Below are 18,621 nucleotides of genomic sequence, written 5' to 3' on the forward strand. Positions count from 1 at the left end.
TGTAATGAGATAGTCATCACTGTTGTTTTCTTCTCCTTCTCCATCATCATCAGCTGAAAACTATAAGTTCTACTACTATACATACCTACAGATGATCCTAGACAAAGTTATTGTTTCTGTTTCCTTTTCTGGCACAGCTCAAGTTCTTGGCATTTAATATGTTTATTTAATTCATATCCTCTCCTTCTTATCTCTCAGCCTATTTTGTTATTGCCAGAATTTTAGATGGTCCATTGATTCTCACTTCCTGGTGTCCATACCCTTGTATAATTTCTTCCCACAAAGTAAGCAGAATTAATGTTTGTGAATAAAGCAAAAGTAATGGTATAACTTGTGTAAACAAAACAGAAGTAATTGACTTTAACTTGTGAGAGACTCTGAGCCAGAGGCACGGGGCTAAATTCCTGACACAGAAACTGTGATAATGTGGTGTTTAAAACTAAGTTGGGTAGCAACTTTTTACACAGCAAGAATTAATTCACATTCCATCTAGTCTCTGACCCATGCAACTGCACATCAAGACCAATGAATTCTGCACTGTTAAATCCAATGGGAAACTCTCAAATCTCAGTCACTTGTCAGCATCTACCATAGTTACAATGTGTCTCAGTCCTGAACACTTTTTAATGTGCCTTTCTAGATAACACACTCTTGAGGTGTTCTTCTGAGAAAGTATTGCACTCACAGGCTGAGCAGCTCATCTACTACAGTTCCATGCCTGCTCACAGAAGACACAAGAGATTTTGTAATTCCCAGCACACACAGTGGCTGCATATCACTTACTTCCCTTTCCTAAGTCTGACGGGAGTCACTGGCTAAGTGACTGTCACACATGCCCTGAGTGTGTGGTTGCCTCAACCTTTACCAACAGTTATATGTAAACCTGTCGAATCTTGCATCAGCAGAAAACATTCTCATGATCAGACTAAAAACAGTAAATAAAAAATTTTACTCAGTGCCTCAAATTAAGACTTCAGTTTCCAAAGTTGTCCACAAGCATCTTTTTAAGTCTTTAATAGGCTTTCCAAGTATCTCTGCTCAAAACATGTACAGACTCATGGAGAAGCATGCAAAGTAATTTTCAACAATGTTCAAAGTCAAATATTCAGATTCTTCACAATTCATGACATTAGGTCTCTGACAACTCCAATAAAATACATTTTCCAGGAAACTGGGAAGGGAAGTCATGGGCAAAGTGCTTACTATGCAAGCATCAAGACTCAATTTTGAATCCCTAGTTTCCATATGAAAGTCAGGCATGGTGGTAGTTAGCTCTTTGTGGGACAGAGACAGAAGGATACCCAGAGCTTGTGGGCTAGCCAGGCAAGCTGAATCAGCAAGCTTCCGGTTCAGTGGGTGATGCTGCGTTTTTTTGTTTTTTGTTTTTGTTTTTTTAAAGGCAGGAGGGAGAGAAAAATAGGAAAACATTCAGTGTCAACCTCTGCCCTACAAAATGCACATTGCAGCTACAAATACTATGAAGAATTCCTTAGCAAATAGTTTATCAATTTAAATTGAATCTCAAAGAGATATGTTCAAGCTCTTCCAATATCTAATTACTCCCTCCTTTCATTCAGTAATGGTCAGACACTGAGACCTAGCAGAAACCTAAATGAAGCTTCTAATCATGCAAGTTAGAAACCAAACCACTCAACTAGTGTTGTCTTAGAAAAAAAAAATGGATGAAATATAAACTTTTTACCAGTAAAGAGAACGTGAATTGAAGTTTTTCATAAACTTTTATTATGTTTCAAAGTTCCCTACAATATGGGGTGGCAAATGGACCCTAATTTCTTATATATATTTTCTTTTCTAAAATTTGATTTTTAAACTAAATTTGATTTTGAATTCTACATGTTTGTGGGGTATGTAGTAGAATGTAAACAGTGTAAGCAGTGGTCAAATCAAGACAGTCAGCTTGAGTAACCATCACTCAACTCCACTCCTGTGTCATCCTTTCTATACTATCCTGACATTTGCAAATGGCTTAGGAACAGGTCAACACATGCATATGTTCAAACTATTGGTCTCAATCAGAAACAGCTTTTCAACATGTTAGAAGAAACGTCTCCATGAGGCCAATAACCATTTATGTTTTTTAGTTTATTAGTATTGGATTGAGTGCTATAACTTATATACAGTAAGCATTTCGTATTTGTTTTTGAACAAGTTACACCTAACTTCTTAATTTCGTGACCTATCTTTGTCGAGGTGAGCATTTGCAGCTTGCTGCTCAGCTCTTCGCTAGCACACGCAGGAATGTACTTTTGCACACTGCAGATGCAGAGGGTTAGTGCTCACACCAGTCTGCATCTCAACAGTAGTCACTATGCACAGCTTTACCGTGCCTACACACAGCTTTCGCATCACTCATAAGCAGGTGACCTCGCATTCAGCTCTGCCTTATTGTGTCTAGCATGGCAAAGTAAAGGATAGCAGCATAAGCGGCAGCCGTTCACAGCACAGTTCAGATACATTTGTATCTGTATACAGGCACGGAGCTTCACTTTTGCCGTGACAGAATGAAACTGTTCAAATGAGAGCAAAGAATTGAAGTTTGAAATGCTAAGCCAACTTAAAGGCTTCATAATTCAAAGTTTATTGAAACATAAAAATCTGAAAATGAATTTTTTACTCAAGGCTGTTGAGATTATTCAGTTACCAATAACAGTAAATAATTTAAGACATGGTATGAATTGCCTCCAGTTACTTCCTTAAACTATCCTTATTTTTAAAGCACTGTTCTTTAAAGGGTTTGATAGCTGGTTGTTATAATGGAATGTTATTTCTGAGAAAAAAGTGAGATTTCTCAGGGGTCTCTGAATTCTAGTACCTCCATCATTATTATTTGAGAGCAGCATGTGAATCAGCAGCTAAACCATATCTATGTCTGCATGTCGAACCATCTACCCACTCCATTAGATCAGCATTCAAACAACTAGACCTGCATTATTTTCCTCTAGAAATTTAAGCTTGCTCTTCTCTCATGCTGGATACCCACTTCAATTTAATAAATCCATGTCCTCTTATGCAGTAACAAACAAAACAAAACAAAACAAAAAAACCTGAACACTGTTATCAGTTTTCAACCTATTATTAGAAACAAAAGTACATGTATCTACATGTGAATCAGGAAGAATTTGTAAGGTAGAGGGAATACAACATTTGTAAAAGGAAGTAAGCATGCATTCTAGAACAAACTGATCTTTTGGCTATTTGTCTTCATTTAGACAAACTGTTTATCAGAGGAGCTGGGGAAATTGCTCACTTTCTTACTGCCATGAAACGTAGCTTCTGCTCCAATTTTCAGGACATAAATTGCTCTCAAAGGTCCAGAAGGGTTGAATGGCACACTGCTTCCATCATTCCTAATTACTAGATCCTAGGACCCCTGACAAGATCCATAATTCTGATTTACTGTCAATCAAGAGACCATTACTATTTTTGATTAGGGAAAGAAAAAAGTACTCTTGGCAGGAATATGACTATGAATGAAACACACACACACACACACACACACAAAAGGAATATAATAAAGTAGCAGTCAGCGAGTCACTCAAAGCTTACGAGAAGAGGAAAGAGAATCAAGAGCCATGGCTAAATCACCTGGTAATTAATTTCTCATTCTCCCTCTAGTCCCCAGCTTACTGTCAGGAAGTAAAAGTAGAGAAACGCTTGATAAAGTTTAGGTCAAGATTACTTATAGAAAAAGAAGTTATAACTATCATAATGCAATTTTCAACAAAACACATAACTCAGATGCGATACACTGACATTCACTTCCATCTTCTAGATCATTCTAAATATATGTTTGCTTTCAAATAACAGCTCTCCACTTGTTATTGGCTCTACTGTCTTATTAACTCTGGCTCTGTAATCTTTCTTAGAATCATTGTTTAATACTAAGATGACTACAATTTCTAGTCCTTCCAATAATTGTTCAGAACCTAAGAAAACTAAGGTAGAAGTAATCTCTGAATTACTAAAAAGCATTTAATTTTTTGTTTTGTTTTGTTTTGTTTTTTAGGTTTTTCGAGACAGGGTTTCTCTGTGTAGCCCTAGCTGTCCTGGAGCTCACTCAGTAGACCAGGCTGGCCTCGAACTCAGAAATCTGCCTGCCTCTGCCTCCCAAGTGCTGGGATTAAAGGCATGTGCGAACACCACCCAGCTAAAAGTTTTTAATTTTAACAGAAGTTTTTATCTCTTAGATATGTGTGCCTCCCCTATATATCTAGCATAAACAAAGAGCTATTTCCACTGCATACAGTAAGACTATGTAATGAACACAACGAATTTATTCTTTCTAGAACATTCCATTCTTGACTTTCACAGACTCTACAACTTACTTAGTTTTGTATACATTCTATCATTTCCTCAACTCTCTTTCTAGAATTCTTATCTCTCCCCTTACCCACAATTAGAATTTTCTGGATTAACTAAATGATCCTATACCTAAACATCTAAAAGGCAATGTTTTTTAAATTAATTCCAAATTAAAATGTCCAAAATACAAAAATGTTAGCTTCAGCATAAATTAATTCAGTCTTTCTTAAGAAAAACATCAACTGTAAAAAATATTTACAATTTTCGGCTAGACAGTGGTAGCACACATCTTTAATCCCCAGAACTGAGGAGGCAGAGGCAGGTGGATCTCTGAGTTACAGAGTGAGTTCCAGAACAGCCAGGGCCACACAGAGAAGCACTGTCTCAAAAAACCAAAACCAAAACAAAATGATTTTATATGTAAATATTATATTGATATATAATGTATTAATATAATTATATTATATATCAATATATCAATATAAACAATATAGGAATACATTGTTTACATATATTATATATTAATATATAGTATATTATTACTATATTAACATATTATGCTGACATTTTTAGATTACATTAGTGTTTGAGATTATTAGTACTGTATTTATATAATTTTTATCCTGTATACTCCCCCCAATTTGTCCTGTGTTCCCCCAACTCCCTCTGAATTTCATAATTTCTTCTTCAATTATTATTGTGATTGATACATTACACACACACACACACACACACACACACACACACACATAAATATAAAATTTGGCCTAGTTTTCTCCAAATTTCATTACTATAAAGTAAGTAATGCTATTTAAGAAATTCAAAACTAAAAAGCAGTTAACTTAGTGTTTCTGAATTTACATAAACTATATTGACATCTGCAAAAGTATTTCATAAACCAAAGTTTGAGGATTTTGCAAGCTCGAGAGATAAACAGTAAACCCATCCCCTGCTGGATTTTGGGAGTGTAGAGAGGAGCACCAAGTCTGTTTTGAAATTGCTGGTGCTTTACTGCCGTTGTTTCTTGACATTTTGGTTGTGAGCCCAGTTTTTAACAGCTGAACCATCTCTCCAGCCCCCTCTCTATTTCTTGAGGGTGGACTTACAAAAAAGGCTTTATTACAACAGTAAGTATATATGTGAGATACATGCTAGGCTAACAATTCTAATTTTTAGTAAATTTCTTTAAATATCAAAAATGGTCTGTTTGTGCTCAGCCTAAATTTAGGTTTAGTGTGTTATTATTTTTATAACTTTGAAAACGATAATACCAGGTTTATATGACAAATATTTAGAATTTGTTACTAACCATCTTGCTTCCCTATATTTTTGGTTATGAGCCTAGCTTTGAACGGCTGAGCCATCTCTCCAGCCCCCATCTCACTTCCTAATTATATGGAATAAAAACACATACAAGTTGAGTATTTCTTATCCAGAATGCTTGGGATTAGAAATGCTTAGGTTTCTAATCTTTTTGAGACTGTGGAATATCCAGACATATACATAGTACTTATACATCGTACCTTCTAGCTTATATGTGGATATAATGATGTCTGGGGGTGAGACTCAAGACTAAAGGCAAAATTTTATGTTTCTTAAACATGAAGGATGGAGATAATTTTATACAGTAATTTTATTAAACTTCTAAAGCTGGGCATGGCAACATGCAGTTGTAATCCCAGTATTCAAGAAGCTGAGTCACAAGAATGCAGAATTCAAAAGCATATTGTAAAATTTTATCATATAACAGTCCAGTAATTTTTAAGTCAAATATGTACAGACTTTGTTGACTGCATACTCTTTTAAACCTCAACGTATATGACACATTTTTCAGGTGTTTCTAAGAAACCAAATTAAGCCTGTTTTACTGATTTCTTAAAAGGGAAATCATAGCAATCCTATTTGCTAATTCATGCTTATAGTAAAAAGAGTCAAGTAATGTTATCACTGACCAATATGCTACTTCAAATTCTTATTTTTAACTTGAAAATATTTTTTGGCTTACCTGTTGCGTGTAACAAACTGGCTTCTACTCTGTGGGGAATTCTTGGTGGTATTTTCATCGATGCACGTATTTGGTAAAAACTAAAAGCGCAATAAATAGGTTATTTTAAAACATATGTTCCCATCTCTACATTTTGTATCTATTAAAATAAAATTCTGGCCCAATTCTATCAGTTCCCTGTAACATTTCCCATATCCACCTATGAAATACTAGCACAGCATGAAACCAAAAGAGAGATTTGGCACATGTACAGAAGAACAATAGAAACATAAACAACTATACACCGTAGCTTTACTGTATAGCAGTGACTGTGATACTAACCTATGGAATTATTAAGTCTTCTAAGAACTTCAGCATTTAATTTATTTAAAAGATAATGGAATTGGGCTAGCAAACTGCTGCCACTCCTGATTTCATAACTTAAGTTCAATTTTTACAACTTTCATTGAAGGACAGAACTGACTCACTTATACACACACACACACACACAAATGTAAAAAAAAAAAAAAAAAAAATCAAAGAAAAGAAAATGTTTCTGATTGTGAGTTTGAGAAAGACATCAGATTAATTCAAAATAGCATTTTAAAACTGATTTTACACATGCCTTGAATTCTAGTACATGGAAATCAGGAAGCTGGGGCAGAAAGATTTTAAGTTTGAAGCCAGCTGCGCTGTATAAGACCCTGTCTTAGAAAAACAAACACTAAAACCCCTCATATGATAAGCTAGAAGGCACTATGTAGACATCTTGGGGAGAAAAGAAATGAACACTGTGGTGCAGCTGTGAGCCCAGAAAGGACGGGTGATGACCTGCGGGAGTGGAGTTAGCTACAACCCAGAAGGAACAGAAAGGCCCTCACAGAGCTCCTTCCACCTGTCCCTAACAGTCACTGGCAACTGACACTTGCTGGGAGAGGGGAGTATCCGTTTCCACTGGGGATGAAACCTCTGACAGGCTGCCCGTGTCTAATGGAAGAAGCAAATATACAGTTTGGCCTTAGGAGTACACTGGGAGCACCAAGTGGACTCAGTAGATTAAAAATCAAAAAGACCGCACATGAAGTTGAGAGAGAGAGTGTGCTAGTGGGAGAGGTAGAGGAGGAGTTAGAGAGGGAGGAGATGGACTGATCAAGGCACGCTGCTCACATGCACGAAATAAATCAATTTAAAAACTAATTAATTAAAATATGTATTTGGTTCATTGTTTAAGAATTCAATTGTTTTCAAGGTAGGAGCGAGTTACTGTATACATTTTTACTTTCTTGTTTCAAGTCATTTTATCCGTCACTGTAATTATTTTAAATTAGATAAAAGTTATAAAATAAAATTTTTTATTAATACAAGATTTCCCAAAGTGAGGCAAACATTAAAACACAAGGATAAGGTTGGCACACACCTGCAATCCCAGCACTCACGATGCAGAGGCAGAGAGGCAGAGAGGCAGAGAGGCAGAGAGGCAGAGAGGCAGAGAGGCAGAGAGGCAGAGAGGCAGAGAGGCAGAGAGAGGCAGGTAGATTTCTGTGAGTTCGAGGCCAGCTTAGTCTACTAGTGAGTTTCATTACAGCCAAGAGCTAACCTTTCCTCCCCCTTCTCCTACCCCCAAAACAAAACAGAGAAAAGAAAAGGCAGGGACACTGAAGGTGACAATACTGGGATCATGCTCTCAGTGACCATAGAAAACAAAAATCAAAAAGACAGCACATTAAGTTGAGAGAGAATGTGTTAGTGGGAGAGGTAGAGGAGGATGTATATAAATGACATGCAGAAGGGAGCAAGCAGGTAGTCATATCACAGGGGCAGAATTAATCACAGTGAACAGAAGTGTAAAGTGCCCTAAATGGACATAGCAAACTCCATGGAGGCAGAGTAGTACGACTAAAAAGATTATACAGCCTGCTGGCAAGCAAGGGTAGCTAAGAGTTAAAACCCAAGCAGGAAAAACCTTCAAACCAAAGAGCAAAGTCTTCAAGGGGCTCTTCAACCTCCCATGAGAACAACATGGCTCAATATTACGTGAATTTAAAGCATAAGTATATGACACAAAAGCTTATTAAGACTAAATAAATACTAGGTGATATTTCATTTTAAACCATTGAAGCAGTACTATTTTTTAAGTGTCTAACCATAATTTTGTATTTGACAACTTACACAAAATATGAGCATTGAATATATAGAACACAAAAACCCCCACAATTCTAAAATACGTAATTACACCCCCACACACACCATATAATGACAATTATCAAAAGGAACAGGGTTGGTAAGGCTGTGGAGCAGAAGACCCATGGCTGGTGGGTCAAAAGAATCTTAAATATTCTTACCACACACAAAGAGATAAGTCGTGAGGCAACAACTAAGCTCACTACCTTAAATGGCTCCAAAATCTACATCAAAACATTACACTGTATCCTATAAAATACAATGACTATCATTTTCCTAGAACTATGAAAATGTTCAAATTAGAATATATTAGGGACAACCTATTGGATAGCTGTAAAGGTTGGGATATTACATACATATTTCTTTTTTTTTTTTTTTTTGGTTTTTCGAGACAGGGTTTCTCTGTGTAGCCCTGGCTGTCCTGGCACTCACTTTGTAGACCAGGCTGGCCTCGAACTCAGAAATCCGCCTGCCTCTGCCTCCCGAGTGCTGGGATTAAAGGCGTGCGCCACCACGCCCGGCTTACATACATATTCTTCATCAAGGACGAATGAACTTCAAGGCCTGGTAATACGTATCTCTTGAATTGTGGGCCACACACCCTGTTTAGACTACTCTTTCTGTGCTAAGAAAAAGCAGCCACGGATGCAGTGAACCAGTGAATGAATGGATAGGTCTAGATTAGGCCCAGGACTACAGTTTCCTGCCCTGTTTATCTAGTCCCCTGCAGTATGGTACACTGTAATAGCATTTAACCTAGTATTATATAAAAATTACCTTAGTTAGCAAATATGGATTGAGGGTTTTTTTCATATTTGAAATTTTTTTGGTAGTAACTACAATAATCACCAGAAAAGTAGAGATTAATATGGAAAAAAAATTAAGTTAAATACTGTTAGAAAAGCCAATTCCAAGTGTGTCCTATGAATAATGTGAAAAGACTGTGTGTGTGAAGCCAACATGAAATGAGGGGTGCCCCATAAGCATAAAAGAGAAAAATGAGGGAGGAGAAAAGACTGCAAGGCGGCTGTGGTGGTGGCTGAGAGCACAGAGAATGAACCAGCAGTGCAAGAGAAAACACTACAAATTAGCTGACAGCTGGTAAAGAAGACGCTTTAATTTTGTGACTGGTGCCTGTGGAATCTGTGATGAAGTGCGGCCGGCTGTGGTGAAATTGATCTCACAATAAATATGCTTCCTACAAATAAGAAGGCAAATGAGTCCTGTTCTAATACTGCACCTTCTCTGACAGCTCCCGAAAGTGCCTTTGTCTACAAACAAGTGTTCACCCTGTCAGTCTGCCCTGTAAGCATGTTTTCTGTTATCTGTGCGTAAAGGGTGCTTCATGGCTTGGGAAGCGATGTGCTCTTTGTCAACAAGAGATTCCTGAGGATTTTCTTGACAATTCTTGTTGTCACCAGAAGAACTTAAGGCTGCAAGCAGAGGAAATGGTGAATATGCGTGGTGTTATGAAGGAAGGAACGGGTGGTGGCAGTATGATGAGTGCACCAGTCGGGAGCTAGAAGATGCTTTTTCCAAAGGTAAAAAGAACACGCAAATGTTAATTGCTGGATTTCTGTATGTTGTTGATCTTGAAAACATGGTTCAATATAGGAGAAATGAACATGGACGTCGCAGGAAGACTAAGCGAGATATAACAGATATATCAAAGAAGGGAGTAGCTGGACTTAGGCTGGACTGTGACACCAATACTGTAAACCTAGCAAGAGAGAGTTCTGCTGATGGTGCGGACAGTGGATCAGCACAGACTGGAGCTTTTGTTCAGCTGGCAGTGCCATCTTCTACAAGGCCCCTGACATCAGTTGATGGTCAGTTAACCAGCCCTGTAACACCATCCCCTGATGCAGGCATTTCTTTGGAAGACTCTTGCTCATTCACAACTCAGTGGAGACAGCATAGCTGAAAGGAGTCACAGAGGTGAAGGAGAAGATCATGAATCGCCATCTTCTGGCAGAGTACCAGATACCTCCGTTGAAGAAACAGAATCAGATGCCAGTAGTGATAGTGAGGATGCCCCTGTGGTAGTTGCACAGCACTCTTTGACCCAACAGAGACTTTTTAAATGCAAACCAGACAGTAGCCGACCAGTCAGACCGATCAGGAACTGACCGATCAGTTGCAGGGGGTGGGACCATGAGTGTCAATGTCAGATCCAGAAGGCCTGATGGACAGTGCACAGTGACAGCGGTTTAAACAAATGTCTTCAGCACCACACTCAAGGGTAAAACGGATACCTGTAAATTTCTGCCCACGTAACATTATACTCATCCTTAGTAGTGCATTGTGGGAGTTGGGGTAGGGGGGTGGGGAGGGATATGGGAAAGACAGACCTGAAATTAAAATGTCTAACATGTCTCTGCTCAAATTTATTTAATGTGAGGAACTGGGGTGTTGATAGTTGAGAGCTGTTTAGTATAACACAGTTTTCTTGACATCTGTTTACTTTATAGTGTATTTTTTAAGTTTTTAGTTCTGGCTAGTGTGTCCCTGTGCATTAATGGTACTCATCTGACTCCTGCACTGCCTTATTTTTCTGCATGGATTGGTATAAAATCTTCAATAAAATGAGATATTTGATATCATTAAGAGCAGGAAGCTTGATGTGACTTTGGGATTTTAAAATAGATGATTAACAGCTATAGCTGGTCTTCTTCAGATAAACGGTAAAGCTGCAGCTAATGAGGTTTAGGAATCTGTACTGCACTTCATGGTGTTCCCTTCCAGAAGATTTGCTGTCTTGTCCTTGTACTTGGAGGTTTCTCTTAGTCTGCATTTTTCTTTTTGATTAAAAAAACTTTATAATTTAATAAATACTAGAGTTTATCAGAAAAAAAAAAGAGAAAAATGAGACAGCATCATTAAAAAGCTAAGGAATCTGTGAGGTCACCCTGCCACTGAAGAAAACCTGACTGTAACGCAAAGGGACCAGGGCACAAGACAATATCCTGAAAGCTACTGGACAGGAGGAACAAAACCTATGCCCTACACAGACTGCACTGCTCAGCAACCAAATAGCTAATGAAGTAATAGTTTGCCAATTAGAGAAATGCCACTGTTCTGAAACTCGTAGTAAAATAATCACCCTGGGCAAAGACCTTCAAAGGACACCACTGATTAGGTTATAAAAAGCTTTATAAAGGTTCACCAGACTGTTAATATTTGAAATCAATCTTGTCACAAAAAGAAATAGCCAGACACTGTATGTTCTGTAATGTATCCAAAAGGACACAGCACCACTTGAGTGTTCTTCTAAAAACTACTGAGTGTAAGCCTTTAGATTATGTCACTGATTATAGCTTTAAAAAAAATTAGATATATAATCAAATGTAACCTGTGAATGTTAATTTAATCTAGTCGTTAAAAGAATGTTTTTATTTCTACAATATTTTTCTTAAACTCTAAACAGAATCGTATGAGGTAAAAGTGGTTAAAACAGGGAGCAGGTGGCAGTGATGATTCAGTGGCTTAAGCTGGCTTGCTTCTGAGCCTGATGGCCTGAACTTGAGAGCTGGAGACCACAGGTGGAGAGAGACCTGCCCCTGCAGGTTGTCCTCTGACCTCTGTGTGCATTCTGGAGTACATGTGTTCTACATGCAGGTAGACACACACAAACCACATGATAAAAATATCACTAAAGAAAGCATATACGGCATTAAAAATGTTACTACATTTCTCTCTCTCTCTCTCTCTCTCTCTCTCTCTCTCTCTCTCTGTGTGTGTGTGTGTGTGTGTGTGTGCGCGTGTGTGCGTGTGTGTAGGTGTGTTCATGCTCCTCTGACCAATTCTAAGTGCTAAGAGAGCTCTTTGAATGGCTTCTTTCTCTCTTTGGATCCTTGCCCACTCCATGATAACAAGACGTAGGATAAAAATCTGTAAAAGAAAGTTGTGTCTGCCAAGTTGAGGCTATTTGGCATCAGCTAGTACTCAGCCAAGCTGTCAGCTGACTGGATTGATGAATGAACCCAGCAAAGATTAGCCAAGCTAAAAGAGCTTAACAGAACTATCTAGCTAGTACAGCTTTAGGAGCAGAAATACATGTTGATGCAATGCTATTATAAGCTCTGTGCTTGCTATTAGCTGGTTATACATATATTACCATAGCAATAAATAAAAAATGCACAAATCAATACTTAGGATTGGTACTTGCTATAACAAAATTTTAAAACACAATGACTTTATGAACAACGTAAATGTTAATTATAAGAAGTAGAAAAATAATGAAGACATTACAGATTAGAAAATTAGTAACTCTTGTTAATGGGATGATTAAAATATGTTATTTATAAGAACTTAGGAAGAAATTAAACAATGTCCTAAGAAAGTTTAGGAGATGAAAAAGCAATCCTAAATGGTTTCTACTAACTAAGCACTGTAAGATGGAACAGGAGAGAAAAAGCTAAAGAAAGAATTAGTCACTTTACATCAGGATCCAGGGACCTCAGAGGAACTAGGACTTGGGACTTGGAAAATAAAAATACTTTGTTTCTGATCTAAAAGATATTTGATATAAGATGAATCAAACATTATATTAAAAATGTAGTGTACATTTTTCTTCAAAATTCACAGAAAGAATTAAGGTAGGCTGTACGTGGGCATTCTTAGATTGACAAAATGCTTTTTAGGAAGTTTAGTTCTGTGCTTGGGCAAAGAACTCTGATGCCCAAGTGGTAGTGATTACATCTACAGAGCAAGCATGTTTCAAAAACAATTACAGGTATGAGCTTTTAAAGTGTGGATGAGGCCATGGCTGTTTCAGGTATAAATGTGCCTAATATGTTGAGTCTAAAAAGCCAGCAGCCTGGATTCCTGGCTATGTTCTGTAACTTTCTTAATCAGCAGCCTACACTGGATGAAACAGCATGCCAATTCAAGGTGCCTTGTATTGTGGGTAAATTATTTTTGAGTTCTGTTGTCCGAGTTAAGATAGGCTAGCCTACTAATGAATGAGAGGCTACACAAAATATACTGGAGGAAAGGAAAACATTAACAGGCTATTTTCATTTTTTAAAATAACAACATAGCAAAATTAAGCCAAATCCTCTGAAAAACAAACTCCTTAAACCTAGAAAATCTCTTACTATAATTAGTTATTGAGCCCCCACAAGATAGGCTAGACCTAGACGTGGTGCAGAGGATATGACCTATATACAAAGAGGATACATTCTATACAAAGTTACTTGTAGCCCTCACTTCAGTCACGGACCATTCAGCACAACTCTGCCACCCTAAGTCCACCCTCCCTTTGCCTTTGAACAAACAACTCTATCACCCTCAAAAGGTGTGAATCTTAAACCTACATTCCAAGAGTTTTTCTTCAAAAAAAAAAAAANAAAAAAAAAAAAAAAANAAAAAANAAAAAAAAAAAACAGGGACCTGGCTAGACTAGTGATAGATCCAGTTACTTTTGACCCGATTTGGTTCCTTACTTCTTTTGGAATCCAGGAGGTGAGTCAGCTGGTTATGGACCCAGCACTGGACAGCATAGCACAATGCACACACAGCCCTTCAGTTAACACATGAGCATTCTGTAGATGCCTCTGAAATGCTTGCTGTGCTCATTTATTTTTCCTTTGAAAAGGGTTTCCTGTGTAGTGCAGGCTAGCCTGAAAGTTACATAACGCAGACCAGCCTTTTGTGCTGGTTTCCCAAGTGCTAGGAATCGCATACATGAACCAGCATTCCAGGCTCCACTTGCATTTCTTCATGCAACCATCGATTTTACCCTATGTGGTGGTTTGCATGAGGAGGGCCTCCATGGGCCCTATGTTTGAAATCTCAGTCCTCAGTGGTAGAATCATTTGGAAAGATTAGGAGGTATGGCCTCACTGGAGGAGCTGTTACTGGGGAAGGCTTTGAGGTTTCAAAAGACTGGGAGCAATTCCTAGAGTGTGTATTTCCCCGTCTCTTTGCCTCCAAACTGAGGATCAAGATGTGTGCTCAGCTGTTTCTGCCATCATGCCTTTGCGCTATTACCACAGACTCTGGTTCTCTGAAACTATAAGGCCCAAGTTAAATGGTTTCTTTTATAATGGCATTTATTAATGGCATTTTTTCAAAGCAATAGAATAACTAACATACCACATTAACATGTGTTTGTAGTAATAATGATAATAATTCTATTCTCACTGGGAAATGACTCACTGCAGCAGAATTTTCTCTTAATTAATTTAAATATTACTGCAACAAGAAGCCTATGATTGGACAGGGAAAAGGAAGGCGGAGCAAAGAGTTTCAGGGACAGAGACAGGGAGGGGGAGAGAAGGGAGGAAGATGGAGGAAGAGAAAGACAATCCAGATTCCGAGTGGCTTTAAATAGACACAGGCAGCTATGAGTATCTTATAAGGAATGGATAATTACAGGACAATATGTCTTATCTAGGTGGACAATTTATAACATTATCAACTGGCTCTGAAATTATTTTGTGGGCATCTTGTGAATTGAGAATTTATTGATATATAAATCTGACTTAGGATTATAAGCTTCTTGAGTTTTTATTTACTGGGTTATGGGGATTTGTGACAACTAGCCTCAGGGGTGGATGGCTGGGGAGGTACAGGTGGCTCTGAGGCAGGGAACTGGAGCTAGCTTGGGGCTAGCCTCCATGGCTGGAGCAGAGTACATAGCACAGAGTACATAGCTTGGTGCCATTTTTTAATATCTCCCACAACAACTCACCGAACCTAAACCTACACTATCAACTTATCTCAGACACTAAAGGGTATCAGAAACACAGCTCTGCCTTTCCATCACCTTTCTTCTAGAGTTCTAAAAACCCTTTAAAAATAACATATTCATGTGGTGGTACATACCTATCATAATCCCAGCACTGGGGAGACTGATGAACAAGAACTGTTATGAATTTAAGGCCAGCCAGGACTATGTAGCAAGATCCTATCTCAAAAATTACAAAATAGCTGAATAAATAATATATCACATTTCTAAGACTTGGCTCTTTCATTTCATCCTTTGCCTATTTTAAGTCTTATCTGAATTTTAATTCTATCTCTGACGTAAGATAAACAGACAGGAAAAAAGGAAGGGACACAAACAGAGGAAGAAATCCCTTACCCTAAGATCTAGTTGGCTTTTCCTGCTAAAGTCAAGAAACTTCAGTATAAAGTCAAAATTGCCATAGAGATAATGCCAGTTTTCCTAAGACCTTTCAAGCAAAAATACTCAAAAAAACCAAGCTAGAGAGATGGCTCATGGTTAAGAGGAGGCAGTGCTCTTGCAGAGGACCCAAGTTCAGTGCCCAGGTCTTACGTCAGGTAGCCCAGAACCACCTGTAACTTCAGCTCCAGGGGATATCAACCCATCTTCTGACCTCTATAGCCCTGCATGAACATGCACAAACTTACAGACAGATAAACGCACAAACACAGACACACAAACACATACACAAATCTTAAACAACAACAACAACAAAAAAAACATGATTATGTAGGGCAAAGGTCTTGGTAACACTGAAGCCCACCATTTTAGCATTTCTCTCACACCACTGAACCTAAGCAAGGTTCCTTGAAAACCACCTTAAATATCATTTACAAAAGGAAATTCTTTAAGTCAATAAAAAGTAAATGAGCTCATATAATTTGCCTTAATTTGTAAGTTAAATTTTAAGCCTTGCTTAGTCTTTAAACCATGTTGTCCATTACCTGCTTTCCACATGTAACTGAGACACAGACTCTAACGGCACTGAAATGAGACTCTCTCTTAAGAACCTCACATACAGGTCTTGGATATGGACTGCAATTTTCGTTAACAATTCTTTGTTTCTCTTAAATGCTCACTCTTGAGAGTTTATTCTTCCTTGCCTTAATAAGCTTTATCCTGACTTACCATGAAATACTTTTCTGCAAAGCATCAAGGAGCTGCCTTTCTCTTAATGGAGACCTTTAAGTTGGGAAGGAAATTCCTCGGGCTACATGGCAGTGTTGGGCTGTTTTCCTATTGCTGCTAATATCACTGTAATGACTTTATTAACAGAAAAATGTCCTCCTTGATTTCTATTGAATCTTTGTTATATATGCTTTATATTTCTACTTAGCTATTTCTTTGTATATAACTTTCCTCCATTATATAATATGCCTATAAACTGTAAAAATGAGATAATACATTTTCATTAACGTACCCCCCTCAATGATCAATACAAAATCTCAAATACATATTAAATATATTCAACATTATCACTAAATCTACGTGCATAATCTCCAAATATCTAGTTATATGAAATTACTTAGACTATAATCACCTAAATATAGCTCTCTTTATATATATATAAAAACTATAATTAAATTCTTACTATAAAATGCATACCCTCTTTGGAATAAATCCACGTTGTAGAACTTGTTTAGCTCCACGGAGAATTCTACCATTGCTTGAACTTCAGTCATTTTTTAATTTATACCCAGAGGGCAAATCTGGTAACAGCACCTTAGTTAAAAGGGGAAGAGATCATGAGAAACACAACAGAAATGGCAATTTAGAAGCCTAGCTTAGCTTAATCCAACCAAGCAGGACCAGAATCCAGAGATACCAACCAGCAGTGCTACTTTTACCACAAGATGTGTTGGTTATAAAGTTTTTCTAACATTTCTTCCCCTGTGCCATCCATACGATAACCCATGGATATTTTTGTTAAATGAAGAAAATATTTTTTAAAGAACAAAGCACTTTTGAATTAAAAAAAATCCCTCTCATAAAAACCTAAGGCATTAATTTTCATGGAAGTTAAAATAAAAGGTGCACAAGCAAGTGAAAATTAAAACATTCACATACGCATTGAAAAATAGTTCCGTGTGTGTGTGTGTGTGTGTGTGTGTGTGTGTATAAAAATAAAACTGGTGTCAGTGACTTGTATATTTTTCTAATCGGCTTATTTCAAATTAGCTTCCGAAGAACATTTAAGCCAGTAAATGTAAATGACATTATTTTAACTGTAACTATTATCCTGTGGGCATGTTGCAGTTTAAAAGCCAGCCTGTGTTATTGTTTCAGTGGTTTCTATTTTCACTATTTAGACAGATAACAAACATCCATACCAAGAGCACATATTTGGAAGAGCAAGTTAGAGACGATAAATGCTTGGAGATAATCCTCCACTGATTTCTGGTATCTCTGCACCTCTTACTAAGGCAAGGACTCTAACAGTTGCCTTTGTTCCAGACTATCTCTTCATGGACATCTGAAAAGCCAGCAACAGTGTCTCACACTAGAGCTAAGAAGAGATCTGCTACTATTCTACACAATAAAGCCTTCCCATGCAGAAAACAAGTGGGTGGACTGTCCATGATCAAAGTTCCAGGATTCTTTAGCTCAGGGTTCCTCTCCTCTTCTATACTTTGTTGCTATGTGATGTCACCTGGCCCAACTGCTCTGAGTAGAACCCATCTTTGACTCTGACTGTTAAGTCCAATGTTTCCTGCCAACATTATGGCACCATAGCAAGCAACTCATTAGCAAGCATAGTAAAATCTCTCAGCCTTCACAGCTCTCGAAAAACTACTGGCCAAAATTCAGCAAGTATTCTAACCTATGATGAAGTGAGTGCAAAGGAAATGCCATATACTTACCTCTGCTGATCAGATCTTCATTTTACATTATTAAATAATGAACCTTGTATTTCCAGTTACTGATTCTTGTTGTTAAAAATATATTGTGCCCCCTATGAGAAAGAAACAATAAAATAAAACCACAGATACAAAATCTATCTTTAAAATACCCATATTTCATTACTTAATGTTCACAATTTACACACAGGACTTACATCCTCCTCAAGGCTTAGGAATACATTATAACTTCATCATTAACTATTCTGTATTCCTATTAAGGATTCACATATATAGACAACACAGTACAACAGAGTACTTTCTTAGTTCAGTGGTTCAGAAACACTTCTCAATGACCACCTAAAACATTGGAGACCTTCATAATTTTTAAGATAGAGAACTCTTCATTTAAAATAACTAAGTTTCGAAATTTCATGTATTTCATACAGACATGTATACATAAAATATACTATTTAAAAGAATAACAAAACATTGCCCGACTATGCTATATAGTTTTTCTTTCTTTTCTTTTCTTTCTTTCTTCTTCTTCTTCTTTTTTTTTT

General features: G+C 37.4%; 1 protein-coding gene and 1 pseudogene across 7 annotated transcripts in view; one reads left to right on the forward strand and one right to left on the reverse strand.

The window, feature by feature from the left end:
• Positions 1-18,621, reverse strand: part of Fam135a (family with sequence similarity 135 member A) — an 82,442-nt gene that overhangs the window by 51,980 nt on the left and 11,841 nt on the right. For all 7 annotated transcript variants that reach the window (XM_029475903.1, XM_021156641.2, XM_029475908.1 and 4 more), the window contains 3 exons: positions 18,083-18,174; positions 16,827-16,943; positions 6,329-6,408 (listed from right to left, as the gene is read on the reverse strand). In XM_029475903.1, coding sequence (XP_029331763.1) covers positions 6,329-6,408; positions 16,827-16,903 — 157 coding nt within the window. In that variant the 5' untranslated portion in view covers positions 16,904-16,943; positions 18,083-18,174. The remainder of the gene's footprint in view (positions 1-6,328; positions 6,409-16,826; positions 16,944-18,082; positions 18,175-18,621) is intronic.
• LOC110306443 lies at positions 9,543-10,702 on the forward strand (annotated as a pseudogene).

Source organism: Mus caroli, chromosome 1 (assembly GCF_900094665.2).
Source record: "Mus caroli chromosome 1, CAROLI_EIJ_v1.1, whole genome shotgun sequence".
Taxonomy (NCBI): domain Eukaryota; kingdom Metazoa; phylum Chordata; class Mammalia; order Rodentia; family Muridae; genus Mus; species Mus caroli.